The following is a 19016-nucleotide window of genomic DNA, read 5'->3' on the forward strand; positions in this document are numbered from 1 at the left end:
TAGACCGCCTCTTTCTGTGACGCTGGTATGGCTTGTAGCTGGTCTTTGGCTAAGGGGTTGGGCAATTTCTTGCCTTTAAAAGTTGTTGCATGCTTTTGTTCTGGGTCATCACCCCCTTGCAAGGTAGGGAGACTCTGTTGCAACAGAAAAATAAATATCTGCCTTGCTTTGGCTGGTTCTAACCTCCACCTATTCTTCTTTGACCGATCATGGATTTACGGGATATTTGGGGAGTCCCTTGGGTGAGCTGGGCTGTAAAAGTCAACCCCTAATTTTCTCATGGCACTATCTTGAAGCAAATCAAACAGTTGCTCAGTTCTGTATATGCTCTGTGGAGGAGGGCTGAGAAAAAATGGTCATCAATGAGCTGATCAGTTAATGAAGTCAAGAATCTCCTGTCTGAACATACGGGAGGCAAGGTCTGTCTCAGACTGCATGCGACCAGATTGAAGATGCTTACTACTTGCCTCTGGGCAACATGTTTAGTGCCAAACTATAGTATTGGAGGGGAGACCTAATGAGATTCCTGGCTTTGGCAGGAACAGTGGAGCTGAGAGCCAAGGCAGCTTTAAAAGTGCGCTCTGTGGTTTCTGTCGCCGTCGAGAAAACAAACAACAGCAACGTCCCGTATTTACAGCACCCCCCCATCTCCAAGCAGTCCCTTTGTGCCTTTATTTTCATCTTTATTGAGTCAGGAGTCCCTGTTCCCCACCCCCACCCCAAACTCAGAAAATTCAGACAGGGGACAGCCTCGGCGAAAGAATCAGCCTGGGCTGGGCGAGTAACCCAAGGAAAGCTGATAATTCAACGTGTGTTTTTCTGTACTCGCTGTGTGTGGTCTGTACCATGCTTCGTAATCGTATCTGTCCCTTGGGGAGTGACGTGCCTCCTTGCTGGAAAAAGAGGCCTTGTGGAGACGCTGGCATTTGTTGCTGCTCGTGGTAAATAGCAATGTGCACGTTGCTTAGGGAAGGCACTCCTTTTGGGCTCTCTCTTCTCTCCCCCCCATTTAGAATCTGGGCTGCTTTTTGGAGGGATTCTATTTTTTGCCAAGTTCTCTGCAGCATCCCACTTTTAAGTGTGTGTGAGGAAAAGAATAAAAAAAACACCCCCAGCTCTGCAAATAAATCTATTTTATGCCCTCAAGAGGAAACAAACCCGAGAAGTAATTCAAGTGTGCTTGTGAAGCAGAGTTATAGCCCTTTTAGAGGACAAGGGAGGCTTGGGGATAACTCTCAGGGTCTTAGGCCTTTTCATATCACTTTAAATGTCTTCCCACAAAGATTTCTGAGGCCTGTAGTTTGTTAAGGGTGCTGAGAGTTGTTAGGAGACTCCTATTCCCCTAACAGAGCTATGATTTTCAGAGTGGTTCGACAGCAAATTTGTCTTCACAAGGGATTCTGAGAATTGTAGGTGTGTGAGAGGAATAGGGGCCTCCCAACATCTCTCACTACTTTTAACACGGGGTGAACTGCAGGGGAATGGAAACAGTGCTGCATGGGGTGAATAGGGAGGAAGAGAAAATGACGCATTCATACGTTATGTTTCCTCCCAGGTATCCACAGCAAAAACTTTAGAGGACTTTGACTTGTGCGGAGAGGGGCACCATTTGCTGTTCTGATCCAAGCAGCAAATTGTCTTGGGACACATTTACCTCATATGTTTACAGTGCTATGATACCATAGTCATGGCTTCCTGCTTCCAAATTTTGGGAGCTGTGACCTGTTAAGGGTGCCGAAAGTTGTTAGGAGACCCCTGTTCTCCTCACAGAGTTTTGATTTCCTGAGTTCCCTGTGAAGAAGGGTTGACTGTTAAACTACTCTGGGAATTTTAGCTCTGTGAGGGGATTAATAGGGGTCTTCTAACAATGCTCAGCACCCTTAGCAAACTATAGCTCCCAGAATTATTTGAGGGAAGCCATGTCTGTTTAAAGTGGTATCGCAGTGCTTTAAATGTACGGCATTGCATGCGGCCTTGGACCAGCTCCACAAAGTCCGCCAGGGCCTGACTTTGATGTATCCAAGAAATCTGTGAGCTGAAAAACGGGATATGACGTGTGTGTTTCAATGCAGCTGAAATGACAGGAAATGCCCTGTGAGGTAATCTTATGTCATGTGCTTGCCACAAGCTAGCTGTCTTTTCATGAGCCATCTGGGGAGGGGAGGGCGGTGGGTGAGAGGAAAGGCCACAAGGTTATTTTGTCTCCTTTTCATCTGAAATGCCCTTCTAGGACCGAACATGTCAATTTTGTTATGGCAGTTGGAACAGATTGTTGGGAAATGTGATGCTTTCTCAAGGGTGTTGGAGATGTTCTCTTCTGTATGACCAAGTCTGTTTTTTTTGTTTTAAACCATTTCATCATGTCCTCCTGACTGAAATCCCAAGATATATATACTTTTTCCTGGAAAGGTGACAAAACTTCCTGCACGATGCTTAAAAAGGAGGGGGAGCTGTCAGGAGGACTCTCTTTTGGTGTGAAGGGAGGAGAGTGAAAACTCTTTGGAAAGGACATGTGGAAAATATATAGGCATGAAGGAAAGGAGGCAGATAACCGTGGGAGGACAGGCAGCTTTATTGAATCCAAACAGGTTAAGTCACCCCAAGCTCACAGCCAGACAAGTTTAAATTAGGTCTGAGTGACTGGGACTCTTAGCGGTTCTCCAAGATAAATAGTCCTCACCCTCCTGTCTCAGAAAGGCAAATACTGGAAATTTCCATCGCAACACTCCTGCCTCTGTCTAGCAGTGCATAATCCTGTAGTAATTAAACACACTAAACAGGCTAGGCCTAAAAGTATTAGTCCAGTTCGCATGCAACGTTAAGCCAAGCCATGGGTGAGCAAGCATTCAATTTTATTTAATGTTTCTGTACACCTTTTCCCCAACAACCAGATTGAGCTCAGAGCAGCTCACAACAAGAAAACATTAGCAGATAAAAACACCACTTCCTCATACAGAACACGAGTACAGCACGAGTACAGCAAATGTAAAATGGGAAAATCACAAAACAATCACACTGGAGATATGTTAGGAATACCAGCCAATCGTGAAGCAAGAGAGAAGAAAAACAAAACCATCTCTCTCTCATCCAAGGTGTACATATTCCCTTCCCCTCTCTTACCTGAAGTTAGAAATGGGGGAGAAAGTCATCACAGTTTGAATTGAAAGGCGAATCTATCAAATTCGCACTTTCCAAGGCAACGTGTGAACCAAAATCCAGCCATCCTGTGAAAGTCACACTTATCTGAATTTTGCAGTGCAGTTCACCAAACAAACAATGTTTACAAAAAGACATGTATTAGGGAAAGGTGTGCATAGAAATGAATATATCAGTGAACATAACATACACATTTCCATTACATTAGGAGAAATTGCATGCATACATATGTAAGTCAAAACTGCATACAAAAATGTGTTTATTAACATAAATCTGGCACTAACGTGCTGATGAATTTTCATGATTAAAAAAAATACGAGAGAGAGACATTGCACACACTTTTGTAAATCAAGAAAATCTTTAATAAATAATAATGCTAATAATCTGCTCTTACCCGATTAGGGTATATGTGGTACTTTTACATTGCTGGCACTGCAGTCTTCATGAGAGCCATGTTTTTGGCTATTTAGCAAGATCTGAATGTTATAAACAAATAAAAATAAAAAGGTTGATGGCAAGAAAAATCAAATTGCTGCAGAAATGTGGAGAACTGAATTTAAGAAAATGAGAAGCCAAAAGAACCGAAAGTGACAGATCCTGCCACCCCCATTGACTGCCTGCCAAATGGTTGGAATGGTATATGCAAATATCTCTGGACCAGATCCCATGGCCAGAGTGATGTGGGTGCCATCCGCTCCACTGCTCTTTCAACACCCACCTCTACAGGTCTTGGCCTGTTGTCTCCATAAGAAATGGGTAGTGTTTCTAATATGTGGTACTAATCTCACACTGGGTCACTGGTACAATGGCCAACATCTCAAGGCGAATGCTGCTATGTAACCTTCCAGGGTCCAAAGGTTGCTTGCTGCTCTGTTGTGAACAAAGACCTCGGCCGACCCAGATGGTGTTGGTGCTTGACTTATGCTTTGATCTTGAGCAGTGCTCAGTGGGGGAAGTTTGACCTTCCCTCCCCCGCCCTGTCAAAGCCTGGATGAAAATTAAAACCACTGACCATCCCTGCAATGAATAAGTAACACACTGATACCTAACCTGGGTCCCACGTGAGCGAGATGCCCAAGGTATCTTTCAACACTCCATTAAGAGCACGGAATCTTATTTCAGTAGCTGAATGGTAATAAATCTCTCCAAGGGACCTCTGCTATTCATAATAAAACAGGAGTGGGAAGCCTTTTTTTTCACCTGAGGACCACATTCCTGCATGGGTAACCTTCTGGGGGCCACGTGCCAGTGGTGAAGCAAAAATGAGTGGAGCAACAGATACGACTCTACATTGTAGCCATGCAAAATACAGATTTGTGTGCCATATATTTGTTGTTGTTGTTTAGTCGTTTAGTCATGTCTGACTCTTCGTGACCCCCTGGACCAGAGCAGGCCAGGCACTCCTGTCTTCCACTGCCTCCTGCAATTTGGTCAAACTCATGCTGGTAGCTTTGAGAACACTGTCAAACCATCTCGTCCTCTGTTGTCCCAACATCAGGGTCTTTCCCAGGGAGTCTTCTCTTCTCATGAGGTGGCCAAAGTATTGGAGCCTCAGCTTCACGATCTGTCCTTCCAGTGAGCACTCAGGGCTGATTTCCTTCAGAATGAATAGGTCTGATCTTCTTGCAGTCCATGGGACTCTCAAGCACTGGCGGAGGAAGAGGAGTGCGGGGGGAGCGCACTGCCCCCAGCAGCGTGACCCCCAGGGTGCCATCGTGGCTGCCTCCTGCCCCCGCAGGCGGCGCGCCAGCCCCTCCCCTGCCTGCTCTCCGCCCCCAGTGCCAGAGCATGAAGCTCTGCCACTGCTCTCAAGAGTCTCCTCCAGCACCATAATTCAAAAGCATCAATTCTTATTAATCCATGCAAGCAATACCTGTTGCTACACTTCAGGACACGTTTCAGACCCTGCAAGTGCCCCTCTTTTCCAGGAATGTCCCTGATTTAGAGAAGCTGTCCTGGTTTCTGATTTGATCCCAGAATGTTCTGCTTTTCCTTAGGAGGTCAGAGAAATGTTGGAGGGTCCAGAGTTATCTGACCCCTGAGCTGCCTGAAGGCAATCCTGTATAGGGAAGGTTTTTTTAATATTTAATGTTCCATTATGTTTTTACATATGTCAGAAGCTGACCAGAATGGCTGGGGCAACCCAGTAAGATATGTGGGGTATAAATAGTAAAATTATCATTATGGAATAGGACGTCCCTATTTTCATCAGAGAAATGTTGGAGGGGATGACATTTCTGCTTGGCAAAAGCACCCAAAGGAAGGTGTGGAGCAAGAGTGATGTGGGACAGCTTCCAGAGCTAGATAGAGAGGGCTGGAGACCACATTAGATCCCTAGGCCTGAAGGTCCCAGATGAACTTATAGCATTCTGATGGCACCCTTTGATTCATTATAGAACCACCTTTGTGACAATGACTACGTGAGAATGTTTTTGTTTTGTATGTATTTTTATTAAAGATTTTCTTGGTTTAGAAAAGTATGTGCAATGTCTCTCTCTCTCCCCCCCCCCAGTAACCTTTTTTACAGATCAGTTTCATTTGTTGAGACATTAGGAAGAAGAGGGGGAAAGAGGTGGGGGGGGGAGGTGAGTGGGGGTGGGGTCGGGTGGCAATGTTTCTATTATACTTAATATATGTGAGGCTTTGTGTCAGCGCCCCTTGTGCAGGTTCTCTGCTATTCGCTTGTGTTCCTTTGGTGGTGAGAGAGGATGGGGTTGGCCTAAGGTGTGGTTGCTTGTTTGCGATTGGCTGTGGTGGTCTTTGTTTTTGTGTCTGAGTGGGGTGGGTGGGTGTTTTGGATCAGGTTAGCCATACTGATTCGTATGCTGTTGGTGGATTTTTGTCATTGTCTTGTTGGGCTGTGTATGTGATAAAGGGGAGCATTACCAGGGTGAAGGTGTTTCTCTATTTGTCCCCGTGTCAGTTTTAGTCTATTGGTTAATTTTTCTAGTAGGTCTGTTTCCATACCATTTGGTACCATTGGTCCATGCTTACTCCTGACAGGTCTCTCCAGTGTCTGGTTATGGTGTTTCTGGCTGCTGAAAGTAGGTGGGTTATGAGTTCCTTGTGGTGTAAAAGGGCATTGTTGTCTCGGAAGTTGTTTAGCAGGGCCAATTCTGGGGTGATTTTCTAATACTACATGATAATGTTGAAGGATGAGCATTGAGAGGCAGGTGCCATCCAGCATCAGGGAGGCACAAGGAAGAACATCTTCCTCCTTTGCAGAATCCAGAAGTCAGGGTATTTTTATGATGATGTTGATGTGTTCACACAGAGTAGTTGGGTCTTGCTCTGTTTTGAAGGAAGGCGTTGCATTGCAATTTCCTAGCTCTATTTGTTTCACAGCATATTTGTTTTTTTTATCTTCTGAGGGTTTTGCTCTGGATAAAGGTTTTGTTTCTGCTTTATAAGATATAGGGAGAGTTAACAGGGCATTAGCCACCCAGACACAGCTCCAATATCCAGTTTGCATTATAGTTCGCAGGAAGGGCTCCAATTCAGTGGAAGAACGTCTTCTTTGCATGCATAAAGTCCCAAGTTCACTCGCTGGTATCAACAGGCAGGGCTGGAAATGTGCCCCTGTCTGAAACCCTGGAGAGACATTGTTGGTTAATACGATACGATACGATAATCTTTATTGTCATTGTCCCATACAGAACAGCGAAATTGAAAAAAATCTACATAAGATATTCAAAAACCAACAAGCCTGCTATCCCAGCTATCCCAACCTGGTTAGCCCCCCTAAAAACTCTGATACCCCATTTTAAAATACAATATACTCCCATTGAGATGCCTTACACTGCATTTAAAACCAAAATCGCATTTGGATAGAAACGGTTTCTCAGGCAGCTAGTCCTAGTCTTTATAACCCCGTACCTTCTTCCAGAAGGCAGAAGCTGAAAGAGATAATTTCCAGCGTGCACACTGTCCTGCACTATCTCTGCAGCTTTTTTATGGCACCTGGAAGCATAGATTTGATCCAAGGTGGGAAGAGTGCACCCAATTATTCTCTCCGCAGTCTTTACAACCCTGGACAGCATTGTTTTCCCCCTGACAATATAGACAATACTGAACTGCACAGTCCAACAGACTAACCTTGTCTGTTTTCTTACGGTTATAAACTTAAGACATAAGCAGGCAAGTGCGGAAAACCTACTGCCCTACTGCTTTCAATAGGCAAGACCGTCAAGCACATCCTCGGAGCTCCAATTTATGAACGCTTTTGCTGCAGTAAGCCTTACTGAATTCAATTTCCTTAAGTGTGACTTCAGGCTTACGTCAGACAACCCTGTGGCATAGTAATTAAAGCAGAGGTTGGACTTCATCTCCCAACACCCCCAGCTAGCATGGTCAATAGTCAGGGATGATGGGAGTTGTAGACCAGCAACATCTGGAGGACACCAGGTTGGCTCCCCTTGGGTTAGAGTGTCAGACTAGGACCTGAAGCTCACTGGATGATCTTGGGCCAGTTGCCATCTGTCAGCATAACCTACCTCACAGAGTTGCTGAGAGGATAAAACTGGATAAAGTAGACTACACTACCTTGAGTGCCTCGGAGGAAAGATATACACGCATTAAATCAATAATTGAAAGACCTGCTTTGTCTGCTTTTGGAAAACACGAAATAGATTTGACTCCTGGTTATGGTTTTAGATTTGAAGCTCATGACTTAGATTTTCCTAGGGAGAACCGAATATTCTCGATCTTTATCTCGTGCTAGAGGCCAAGATGCTAAAACCAAAGAAAGTTGACTCATCATATATGAAGAAGCTCCTGCATAATAGATCAAGGAAACGAGATTAAGGAGAAGAAATGAATAATTGAAGATTAATCAGGGGAGATTCGGAGTAACCTGAGACTGATGAGGGCTGCATTTTGATGGACGAGAGGCTGAAAGAGGACCCAGAGAGACTGGCTTTCTATGTCACGGAGGTTAACAAGGTCTGTGGAGTAAGCAGGAAGTCGAAAAAATTGGGGACAGAGTGGTGAGCACTTGCTTGAAGGCTAGAGAGATGTGCCGGTTCGAAAGGAGCTAGGAGGGTCTCTGGCTTCTGGTTCCTTCCTCACGTAGTGACATGGAGCAATGGATTATGGATTGACAAGGAACCTACAAATTAGGAGCCTGCTGAAAATAATCTACATCCTTCCAACAGTGGCTTATGGTGAGTAACATCAGTGCTTTTTATCTGGACGTACTGAAGAGTACGCAGTACTTCCACCTCCCACCCTCAAGTGTTAAAAGTGTGGGTACCTCCTGTAACAACTTCATGGTGAGTACCGACATCTTTTTTTTTGTTAAAAAGAAGAAGAAGCACTGAGTATCATCTTCTTCTTCCTCCTCTTCTTCTTCTTCTTCTTCTTCTTCTCCTGCCTTTGCCCCAGGCTGGGACTCAAAGCAACTTTCACAAATTAAAACAAGGATATATATATTTTAAAAGTGAAATATGATAGTTAAAAAGTATGTAAGCTCAAATAGAATTAATCCAATATTTAAAAATCGATGAAAATACAGATAGCAACACAGTGCAGCATTATTAAAAGCCCTTTTCTTCAAAAAACAAAAAAAACCCCAAAACCCCAAAAACCAGATCCCCAAGGCCTCTCAGAATAAAACATTCACCTGCCAGTGGATGGGCAACAAGGAGGGAGCCAGTCTCGCCTCTCTGGGAGGGAGTCCCAAAGTCTGGGAGCAGCCACTGAGAAGGCCCTCTCCCATGTCCCCATCAAGCATGCCTTGAGGGTGACGGTACCAAGGAAAGGGCCTCCACCTAAGATTTCAAAATATGGGCGGGTTCATATTGGAGAATATGTTCCTTCAGATAGCCTGGGCCTAAGCTGCATAGAAATTTTGCCAGGCCAGCTACCGTAGAAAAGCCTATATGTGTCTATACCAGGGTTTCCCAAACTTGACTCACCCGCTGTTTTTGGACTACAGCTCCCATCACCCCTAGGCAGCAGGACCAGTGGTCAGGGATTATGGAAATTGTAGTCCAAAAGCAACTGGAGACCAAAGTTTGGGGAACCCTGATCTACATTCTGGATGGGGAGATTGGTGGAGCGGGGGAGAAAATTATTCACTTCATATTTAAAGGTGAGCTTATCTAATTCACACTTTCTGAATCAACATGCAAGCCAAACCTCAGCCATCCTTGGAAATTCACACTTCTCCACAGTATGCCACGCAGTTCTCCAGCCAGGTAATGTGTAGAAAAAACGTGCCTATGTTTAGTGAAAATAGCATACAAAACTACATGAGATTAAGGGAAATTGCACTGCAAATTTTTTGTCAAAATTGCCTACAAAAACACATTTATTGGGAGGAACTCACACTAAAAGGCTAGCAAATTTTCACGATTAAAGAAAAAGAAGAAATGAACCATAAATTGCAGCAGAAATGTGGAGAACTGAATTTAATACAGGAAAATGAGAAACTGAGAAAACCTAAATGACAGATTTGTTCATTCCTAAGCAATAGTTGTCAGTGCCATGGTCCATGACCAAGTATAGATAGCTATCCTGTTGTATATTATACGCCACCTAGGCTGGACTACTTTAATGTACTGTGGCTGAGACTCTCTTTAAATATGATTTGGAGAGTTCAGCTGTTTCAGAATGTGGTCACCTCAGTCCTGAAAGGCTACACATTCAGATCACTTTGACACCATATATAGCTTTTGGACACAGAGGTTCCAGTTATTTGTAAGAACTTTCTGAAAGATTGACTAAATCCAGCCAGCTGGTACTGCTGGGAGTGCCAGGTCATTAAATAAAATTATTAAGAGCTCCTCAAAGCAAACATTAGCAGTGAGTCCTTCTTGGATGCCGGGCTCTGATGCCAGCCTTGGCAACAAAACTACCCCTCCTATTTCAAGTTAACAGGGTCCAATGAATGTTTTTGCCTGAGATACGTAGCTGATGTTCTGGAACATCATAAGAAGCATAGCTTGCTATTTTATATGTTATGAGGCTGATTTTGAACTGGTGACAGCAGATTGTAGTGCAGTTATATATCTATATTGATATCCAATCAATGCAGCGGACTGGGAAATTGCAGAGCAGATGGATGCTCAGGCAGCCCAATGTTTAATAGGTGGATGGAGAGTATTCGGGGAATCATTGTTAGTATGAAAATAAAAGTGTCACTGGCATGTCCCAATTATGAATTATTGCAGGGTGCATTTGTATAAGCTGCCCACAGTTTTTGAGAAGGAGCAGGATATAAACTGGGAGCTCAGTGCTTTGTGCACAGAAGATTGCAGGCCTTATTATCTTCTGTTAAAGGTCTAAAGCAGTGTTTCCCAACCTGTGGGTCCCCAGATGTTGTTGGACTACAACTCCCATCATTCCTAGCCAGCATGACCAGTGGTCAGGGATGATGTGAGTTGTAGTCCAACAACATCTGGGGACCCACAGGTTGAGAACCGCTGGGCTAAAGTAACTGGAATTTAGGATGGACAAATATGTTAATTTCGGTTTCTTTCCATTTTTTTCAATCTTAAATTCAGTTCTCTTCATTTCTTTGCCAGTTTGGATGCTTAAATTTAAAAAAAGAACTTACAAAAAAGTAGTTAGCATTTTAATTCACCTTCCTTCTAATATTTATATTTTTGTACAGTGGTACCTCGGGTTACAGACACTTCAGGTTACAGATGCTTCAGGTTACAGACTCCACTAACCCAGAAAAGTATCTCGGGTTAAGAATTTTGCTTCAGGATGAGAACAGAAATTGTGCAGCGGTGGCATGGCGGCAGTGGGAGGCCCCATTAGCTAAAGTAGTACCTCAGGTTAAGAACAGTTTCAGGTTAAGAACGGACCTCCAGAACGAATTAAGTTCTTAACCTGAGGTACCACTCTATATCTTTTTGCCCAAAGTATACATTTTTGGGAGGAAAGCAGTACATCCAAATAAAACACACTCTTGTATGTTATCCTCACTAATGTATACATCTTAATGCATACTTTTGCCTAATTTGCATGTTTTTGTATGCATTATTTGGCTGCAGAACTGCATTGCAAAATTCAGAAAAGTGCAGATTTTAAAAGAGAGATGATTTTTTGGAATTCTGAATTAGGTACATTCACATTTAGATGTGAACTGACCTCTTCCTCCCTATTGGGAAAGTCCTCTGGGCTACATGGTTCGGTATGGTAGAATAATCCATTGTGTTACGCCATTTCCTAATATCCTCAACTAAATGAATGAGGAAGACATAGAAAGGTGTTGTCCTAAACAGCTCCTTCCACCAGCACAAAGATTTATGCTTAAGCGACATAACTTACCCCACCTTTTCCTCCTGTGTGCCCCCTAAATCTATTACTGGGTTCTCTGAACCTCCTGGGCAGATTGGGGGAAGTTACAGATTTGCAGGAGGGAAAACATTTTATTGCACTAGCATAAATCCATATGCTAGTAGAATAAGTACTGGCGCCCCTTGAGTTGTGTCCATTGCTAAACCTGATGATATCAGTTGCAAAGGGATTCCTGGAAAACTTAAGCTGCTTGTTTCCTTTAGGTCAGCTGCTCCCTTTAAAAGAAACAAAGTATGAGGAACATGTGGTCAAAGGGGTGCGCGATCGCTCGGTGCTGCTGCCATGCGGTGATGCGGCTTCGCCCATGGTTGTCTTCTGGAGTTTCACCAAGCTGGGCTCGGACATCCCCAGAGCTGTCGCAATCAGCAATGGCATAGAGTCCAAAGTGGAAAGGGGCTCTGGTGTTCTGGGGAATGTGACGTTGGATAACAGCACCCTGGAGATCGAGAACCTGAAAACAGCAGCGGAAGGGCGCTTCCTGTGCCAGGCAATGTATGGCGAAGAAGATGAGATCAAAGTCGTTTATTTCTATATTGAGCTCATTGTTCTGGGTAAGTAGCTTTGCGCGCCTGAAATGCGGAAGGATTGTTCCTTGAGAGCCTCTGCGCTTCTCTGAAAATGCTGCTGAACTATACAACTCCTTGGCCAATGATCATGTTGGCTGAGGCCTCATTAATGTCATCTCCTCTTCATTTAGGGAAGGTGAGATTTAGAGCAGAGAAGCAGCAGTGGGGAGGGATGTTTTAACTCTTCGATCTCTTGTCACTTCTCAACACCAAATTGTGTACCCCCAAAATCCCCCCTCTCGGGGTTCCATGTGTGTTTATTTTGAAATGTGTTTGGGAACCTACAAGGGGGAGACGAGCCAAGGAGAGGAATGTGGAAAACAGGGGGGAAAGAAAGGGTTTCAGAAAGGACGACTGGCCCAATCTGTTTTGAAGTTGTGTCACTTTTGAATGTGCCCATATGTATAAGACCTTTCCATCTTGTTTCTATGTTGACTTGCATTATAAAATCGACATGAAAATCCAGAATGAATTTGTTCTGCTGCAAAATATTTTATAGCAGAAGTGAATGCTTCCATGTACGCTTCCATGGAGAACCCAAGGCCAGAGAGATTGTGGGAAATTTTTTGGTTTGGGTCTCCACCTTTTCCAGGTTAAGTGGGCCCCACTGAGAGTCCTTAAGTGGACATTTGTAAAGAAACCGGAGGCTTTCCTCTTGGGCATGGTCGGCCAATTGGTACCAAAGAAAGATAAGACCTTTTTTATGTACGCAACCACAGCAGCAAGAATTCTCCTGGCAAAGTATTGGAAGATGCAAGAATTACCTACTCTGGAAGAATGGCAGACGAAGGTGACTGAATTTATGGGACTGGCAGAGATGACCGGCAGAATCCGTGATCAGAGGAGAGAGACAGTGGAAGAGGACTGGAAAAAATTTAAACTATATCTTAAGAACTGTTGCAAAATTTCAGACTGATAAAATGTTAAGGGTTAAGAAATAGAGAACTATAGCTGTAAATATTTAAGTTAAGAAAATTTTGAGGGAAATTAATTATTGAAAAGGAATGAAGGATTGCTAAAAACTTCTGAAACAGGGGTGCAGTGAAGGGGAGGCATGGGGAAGTCATGTATTGTTTATTTGTGTGTTTTTTGTTTTATGAAAATTAATAAAAATTATTAAAAAAAAAAAAAAATAAGTGGGCCCCACTGAGGACCTTTGCAAAGGTTTCCCCCCTCCCCATCCTGGAGCCAGGACAGTCTGGCAGAATGCAACAGCTGAACTCGGGTCAATGGGCAAAATTGAAAACAATATACAGATGTGCTTGGGGGGGTTCCTGCGCAAACAGCAGCCTGGCTCATCTTGATCAGAGCTGTCAAGGATCCTGTCTACTGAAAGCACCTTAGGAATGTCAGCCAGCACACTCTGGCCTCTTGAAATTTGTCCAGAGATAAAAAACGGTTGCAGCCAAGTAATTGGATCTCCGCAAAAAGAGCTAACATTCCTGCCTCGGGTGTGCTGCTCAGAAGGCCTTTCTAAGAGGCACATTGGGGAAACGTGTATCCCAGGTTTCATGTGTGTCATCCAGACATCCGGTCCTCTTGTGTATGCAGAATGATGCAGCTGGGCTTTCATGGTCCTGTATTTTGCTGCTGGTGGGGTTGGTTAAACTCAAGTTGTCAAATACTCTTCTTGTTGCTGGGGGATTATCTCTCAGAAGTATGTAGCTGCCATTCATTGCCAGCAGTTCAATTGGAGTGGCTTGTGTTTGCTTTCCGACAGGGGATGATTTAATCCTTTTCTCATCTTAAGGCAGTCAGCCTTGTATTTCCCAGCACCATCTGTAAATTAAGGGGAAGGAAAAATACATTGCAATTTTCAGCTAAGAAAACGCATGTGAGGGTGATTGGGATCCCTTCTCTCAGTCTCTCATCCCAGGATACTCACTATGATGGCTATATCCTCCCTTCAGGACCAGAGGCTAAGTTACAATATTCAAAGCTTTTCAGTTCAGAAAAAAGAGGCGAGCAAGGGAGGGGTCCTTGTGCATGACAAAAGGGAATAGAGAAGTTCCTTCTCCCTTGTAATAGTAGAACCTGGGACAATCCAATAAATGGTAATAGGTGAAAGTACTTCACAGGGTATAGTTACTTCTACAAGATGTGGCAACAGCCAAGAATGTAAATAGATTTAAAAGTGGGTGGGAGATCGACTGTTCTTGATGGGGTTACACTTCCTCTGAAGGAGAAGGTTTGCAGCTTGAGGGTCCTCCTGGATCCTTTGCTGTCGCTCGAGGCTCGAGTGGCCTCAGTGGCCCAGGATGCCTTCCATCAGCTTCGGCTGGTGGCCCAGCTACGCCCCTATCTGGACAGGGATAGACTAACTATTGTTGTCTATGCTCTGGTAACCTCAAGGTTAGATTACTGCAATGCATTATATGTAGGGTATAGGGCGGTATATAAATTCAATAAATACTACTACTACTAATTTAGATTCATGGATGATAAGTTTATCAGTGTCTAGTAGCTATGAAGGCTAATGACTCCATGCAAGATCAGAGGGAGCATGCCTTTAGATTACAAGTTGCTGGGAAACAATCACGAGAGATTATTATTATTATTATTATTATTATTATTATTATTATTATTATTTACTTATACCCCGCCCATCTGGCTGTGTTTCCCCAGCCACTCTGGGCACCTTTCAACAAGAAATTAAAAATACATTAAAACATCAGTCATTAAAAACTTCCCTAAGCAGGACTGCCTTCAGATGTCTTCTAAATGTCAGGTAGTTGTTTATTTCTTTGACATCTGATGGGAAGGGGTTCCACAGGGCAGGCGCCACTACCGAAAAGGCCCTCTGCCTGGTTCCCTGTAACCTCGTTTATTGCAGAGAGGGAACCGCCAGAAGGTCCTCGGAGCTGGACCTCAGTGTCTGGGCTGAACGATGGGGGTGGAGATGCTCCTTCAGGTATACTGGGCTGAGGCTGTTTAGGGCTTTAAAGGTCAGCACCAACACTTTGAATTGTGCTTGGAAATGTACTGGGAGCCAAGGTAGGTCTTTCAAGACTGGTGTTATGTGGCTATTGCCCTTCTTTCTTGATTTCGGCCTTTGCAGAGGCATCTTGCTAGCCACTGTAGGAAAGACGAGGTTGGATTAGACAAGTTTTTGGTCCAACCCAGCAGGGTTCTTCTGCTCTTCTTATCCTGAAGTTTGCTCATCCTTGATCTACGTTCTGTTGCTGTCATAAGAACATAAGAAAAGTCTGCTGGATCAGGCCAATGACCCATTTAACCCAGATTCCTGTTCTCACAGTGGTGCCTATGGGAAGCTGGTAGGCAGAACGTGAGTGCAAGAGCAGTCTGCCCAACTGAGTTTCCAAACAAGTGGCGTTCGGAGGCAGAGTGGAGGTAGAGCATAGTGCCTGGAAAGGGCAAGGGCATAGCTGAGCTCAAGTCTATGTTTGCTCTATTGCAGTTCCTGTTTCAAAGCCTTTCCTGCAGATGAACAATTCAACGCCCGTGGAAGGCATGCCTGTCGTGATGACATGCACAGTGAAGGAGGGGACGCCTCCTGTTACATATTCATGGCAGCGCTACACTAACCGGGATGGCACAGTATCTGTCGCAGAAACAGTGGAGGGTCTATTGAACCTGACATCATCTAACCGGACTCAGATGGGCTGGTATACCTGCACCACCCAAAATGAAGTCAATAGCCAAACCAGTGACAGGATGTACCTTGATGTTATCTGTAAGTAATCGGAGAAAGGGCCATATGTTCTGGTCTTTCCTCTTCATGTCTTTCTTCAGTGCTGGAAAGGTGCTAAAAAATACCGTATTTTTCGCTCCATAAGATGCACCTGGCCATAAGATGCGCCTAGTTTTTATAGGAGGAAAACAAGAAAAAAAAGTATTCTGAATGAAACAGTGGATGTATGATTTTTGTGGTTCATGCTGTGGCCACAGACATGATATGTGATTTGATGGTGAGTTTGGGGTAGCCCAATGCAAAAATCCTGAGAACCCATGTGGATCCCTGCTTTGTAATCACGTTTTTGCACCATTGCGGCCCCACGAAACAGTGGATTTGTGATTTTTTTTGGTGCAGGCTGTAGCCATGGACATGCTATGTGATCTGATGGTGAATTTGGGGTGACGCAATGCAAAAACCCTGAGGATCCATGTGCTTTTACCTCTCTGCTCCCAGGCAGCCTCCTTTATTGCTAGCATCCCTCATCTCCCTCCTGATCACTTGCCGATCAGCTGCTCAGCAGCTTCATTTCAACACCCCCTTCTCTCTTTCTTAAAAAAAACCAAACAGGATCTGCTTTTCGCCCCTGGGCAATTCAGCTCCAGGGACTACGCATTTGCTCCATAAGATGCACAGACATTCCCCCTTACTTTTTAGGTGGAAAAAATGCCTCTTATTGAGCGAAAAATACAGTAAATCAACAGAGCCTTCGACTTAAAAACACATTTATTATGGCATAAGCTTTCATTCACTTCATCGGATGCATGGAGGGCCTTTCCTGACATCCTTTTTATTGTGCATTCGTGATCATTTGTGCTACTGATGTTATTGGGATGATCACACGCTTTCAATATGGTTTGCACCTGCAGAGGCTCTGGGTCAGTCACACAGCTTCATTTCCAGTCAGTGCATAACCTGTAACATTCTGCTGAAACTTTTTTTTTTATAATGCAAAATATCTGGTTTATTTTTGTCCCCCTGCTTTGGTTGCACTGTAGCCCCTCTGGACAGCAATAATGTGGCAGTGTCGGGGAAGCATCACAGAACAAACTTAAGCGGAATGAATCCATTGCTAATTCACTATTGTTGTGACATGTTGCAGAATACATGCACAATAAAAAAACCAGCAGCCTGGAGTGCCATCTTGAGTTTCTGGTCTATAGAGAGAGATGGTTGGGGATTGTACACAGTGAGATCAGCGGAAAATGAAATGCAGACAGTGATAATTATGCCATTAATGGTGTAACCGATCTCAAAACGGACAGTCTTGGACAAAAGGACTTCAAAGGGAGACTGCAATGCAAAACTGTGCAATTCAAATTCATCAAGAGATTCAGCTATCCCAACAGAATGAGAGTGGTTTAATAACATTTGATACCTTGCAACAAGAAGAAAATTAATAGAAATGCTACCTTTTAAAGGAAAGCAAACAAAGAATCGAACAATTAAGTGCATGGAATGAGAGCGTCAGAATTATTTAAAGCATTTCCCCTGCTGTCATATGGGTTAATTCATTAATTAAATGGCAATTATGATGATTCCATTTATACTCATATTGAAGATAATTTTAATGCAGGGTGGTCTGGAACTAAGTTTACAGATGAGTGAATATTGGATTGTAAACTGTGTTTGTTTGTTTTCTCTCACTCTCTTATTCACTCTCAAGTTTCAGCTCTGTAACCTGTGGATTGAATCAGGGCAAAGGTTGTGTGTATGTGTGTGTTTATCACAATATATCTATGAATTAGCTTACCAATGCCAGGATGTCTAGGTTGCATCTCCAACAACTGTTTTGGTAAAAGGTCATGTCTGTGCTTTCTTCATCTCATTTCTCTCTGAGTCAAATCTCTCAATGTTCTAATTTTAACTTGGTAGCAGCCTCAGACTCTCAGAATGGGTAGTATTGTGAAACTACTTATTTATTATGTATTGAATTTTATTGTTAGCTGCCTTGGACATTTTTTAGTGCAGATGAAGAGGACCTCTCCAAATCCCTGCTGTTCCGTGATCTAAAAATTGCTGTTTTCTCCATGAAGAAAAAACCTGTGAGGAAAAATGGGGAAATTTTGGGGAAAATTTTGATCAGGGAAAGAGAGAAGGGATACATCTAAATACATCTAAATTTCCCAAGACAGGGGTTGCCAACTTGGCAACGTGAAAGATTACGTCAAATATATCCTCAAAATATACACCCTGTAAGAGAAAATGCTTTTCCTGCTCAGCTCCTGTTTGCACTGGGTAAAAGCCCTGACAATGATACCAGTTTAACATTGCCACAAGTAAATACTGTAAATCTGCTCTGACTGTCATAAAGGTAAAGGTACCCCCTGACTGTTAGGTCCAGTCGTGGACAACTCTGGGATTGCGCACTCATCTCGCTCTATAGGCCAAGGGAGCCAGTGTTTGTCCACAGACAGCTTCCGGGTCATGTGGCCAGCATGACTAAGCTAAGGCTACCAGATTCTTTTCAATGAATCCGGGGACACTTTTATTTTGTGTGGGGACTGATTTGTAAATCCGGAGACTGTCTCCGGGAAACGGGGATGCCTGGTAATCTTAGATTAAGCCACTTCCAGCAAACCAGAGCAGCATACGGAAACGCCATTTACCTTCCCGCTGGAGTGGTACCTATTTATCTACTTGTACTTTGACGTGCTTTCGAACTGCTAGGTTGGCAGGAGCTGGGACAGAGCAATGGGAGCTCAGCCCGTCACGGGGATTTGAACCGCCGACCTTCTGATTGGCATGCCCTAGGCTCTGTGGTTTAGACCACAGCTCCACCCGCGTCCCTATCTGACTGTCATAATGATGGCTAAATATATTGGCTTCTAAAGTTCACCCCGAGCCCTTTCTCTGCAGCAGGTGCACCTCTAACTAACCTCATGGTCTCTTCCATAGATGGGCCTGATGAACCAGTGATCAGCGTGGAGCCGTTTGCTGTAAACCAACATGGCTTCTCAGCCAATGAGCAAGAAGAGGTGATCCTGACATGCCTGGCATCGTCTAATCCACCCAGCCACTATATTTGGTTCTACAATAGCTCCCAAGTCTACTCTGGTCAGAAGTATGTGATCACCAGGATCTCAAGGACCCAAACAGGAATCTATACTTGCCTTGCTCAGAACATGCATCTGAATACACGTACCCAGACCGCCATTATCTTAACAGTCTACTGTAAGTAATCCCTTCTCCTCTTGTTTGGGCATGAGGCTCTGGCATGTGCTGCTGCTCCTTCCTTCCCTCTGTCTTCTGGTTTTTATTTCCTTCTACCTTTCCAAATATTGCCATGG

The 19016-nt window shown here is 43.9% G+C and overlaps 1 protein-coding gene across 2 annotated transcripts in view; it reads left to right on the forward strand.

The window, feature by feature from the left end:
* VSIG10L2 (V-set and immunoglobulin domain containing 10 like 2) overlaps window positions 1-19016 on the forward strand; it is a 68295-nt gene that overhangs the window by 27146 nt on the left and 22133 nt on the right. Inside the window, exons 3-7 of one of the 2 annotated variants that reach the window (XM_081843280.1) lie at window positions 6160-6204; window positions 7877-8318; window positions 11670-12017; window positions 15451-15726; window positions 18625-18900. In XM_081843280.1, coding sequence (XP_081699406.1) covers window positions 8240-8318; window positions 11670-12017; window positions 15451-15726; window positions 18625-18900 — 979 coding nt within the window. In that variant the 5' untranslated portion in view covers window positions 6160-6204; window positions 7877-8239. Of the gene's footprint in view, window positions 1-6159; window positions 6205-7876; window positions 8319-11669; window positions 12018-15450; window positions 15727-18624; window positions 18901-19016 lie in introns of those variants that run through there. The other variant, XM_081843281.1, reaches the window with a different exon arrangement.

This window comes from Podarcis erhardii (genome assembly GCF_964252035.2).
Source record: "Podarcis erhardii genome assembly, chromosome: 16".
Classification (NCBI taxonomy): domain Eukaryota; kingdom Metazoa; phylum Chordata; class Lepidosauria; order Squamata; family Lacertidae; genus Podarcis; species Podarcis erhardii.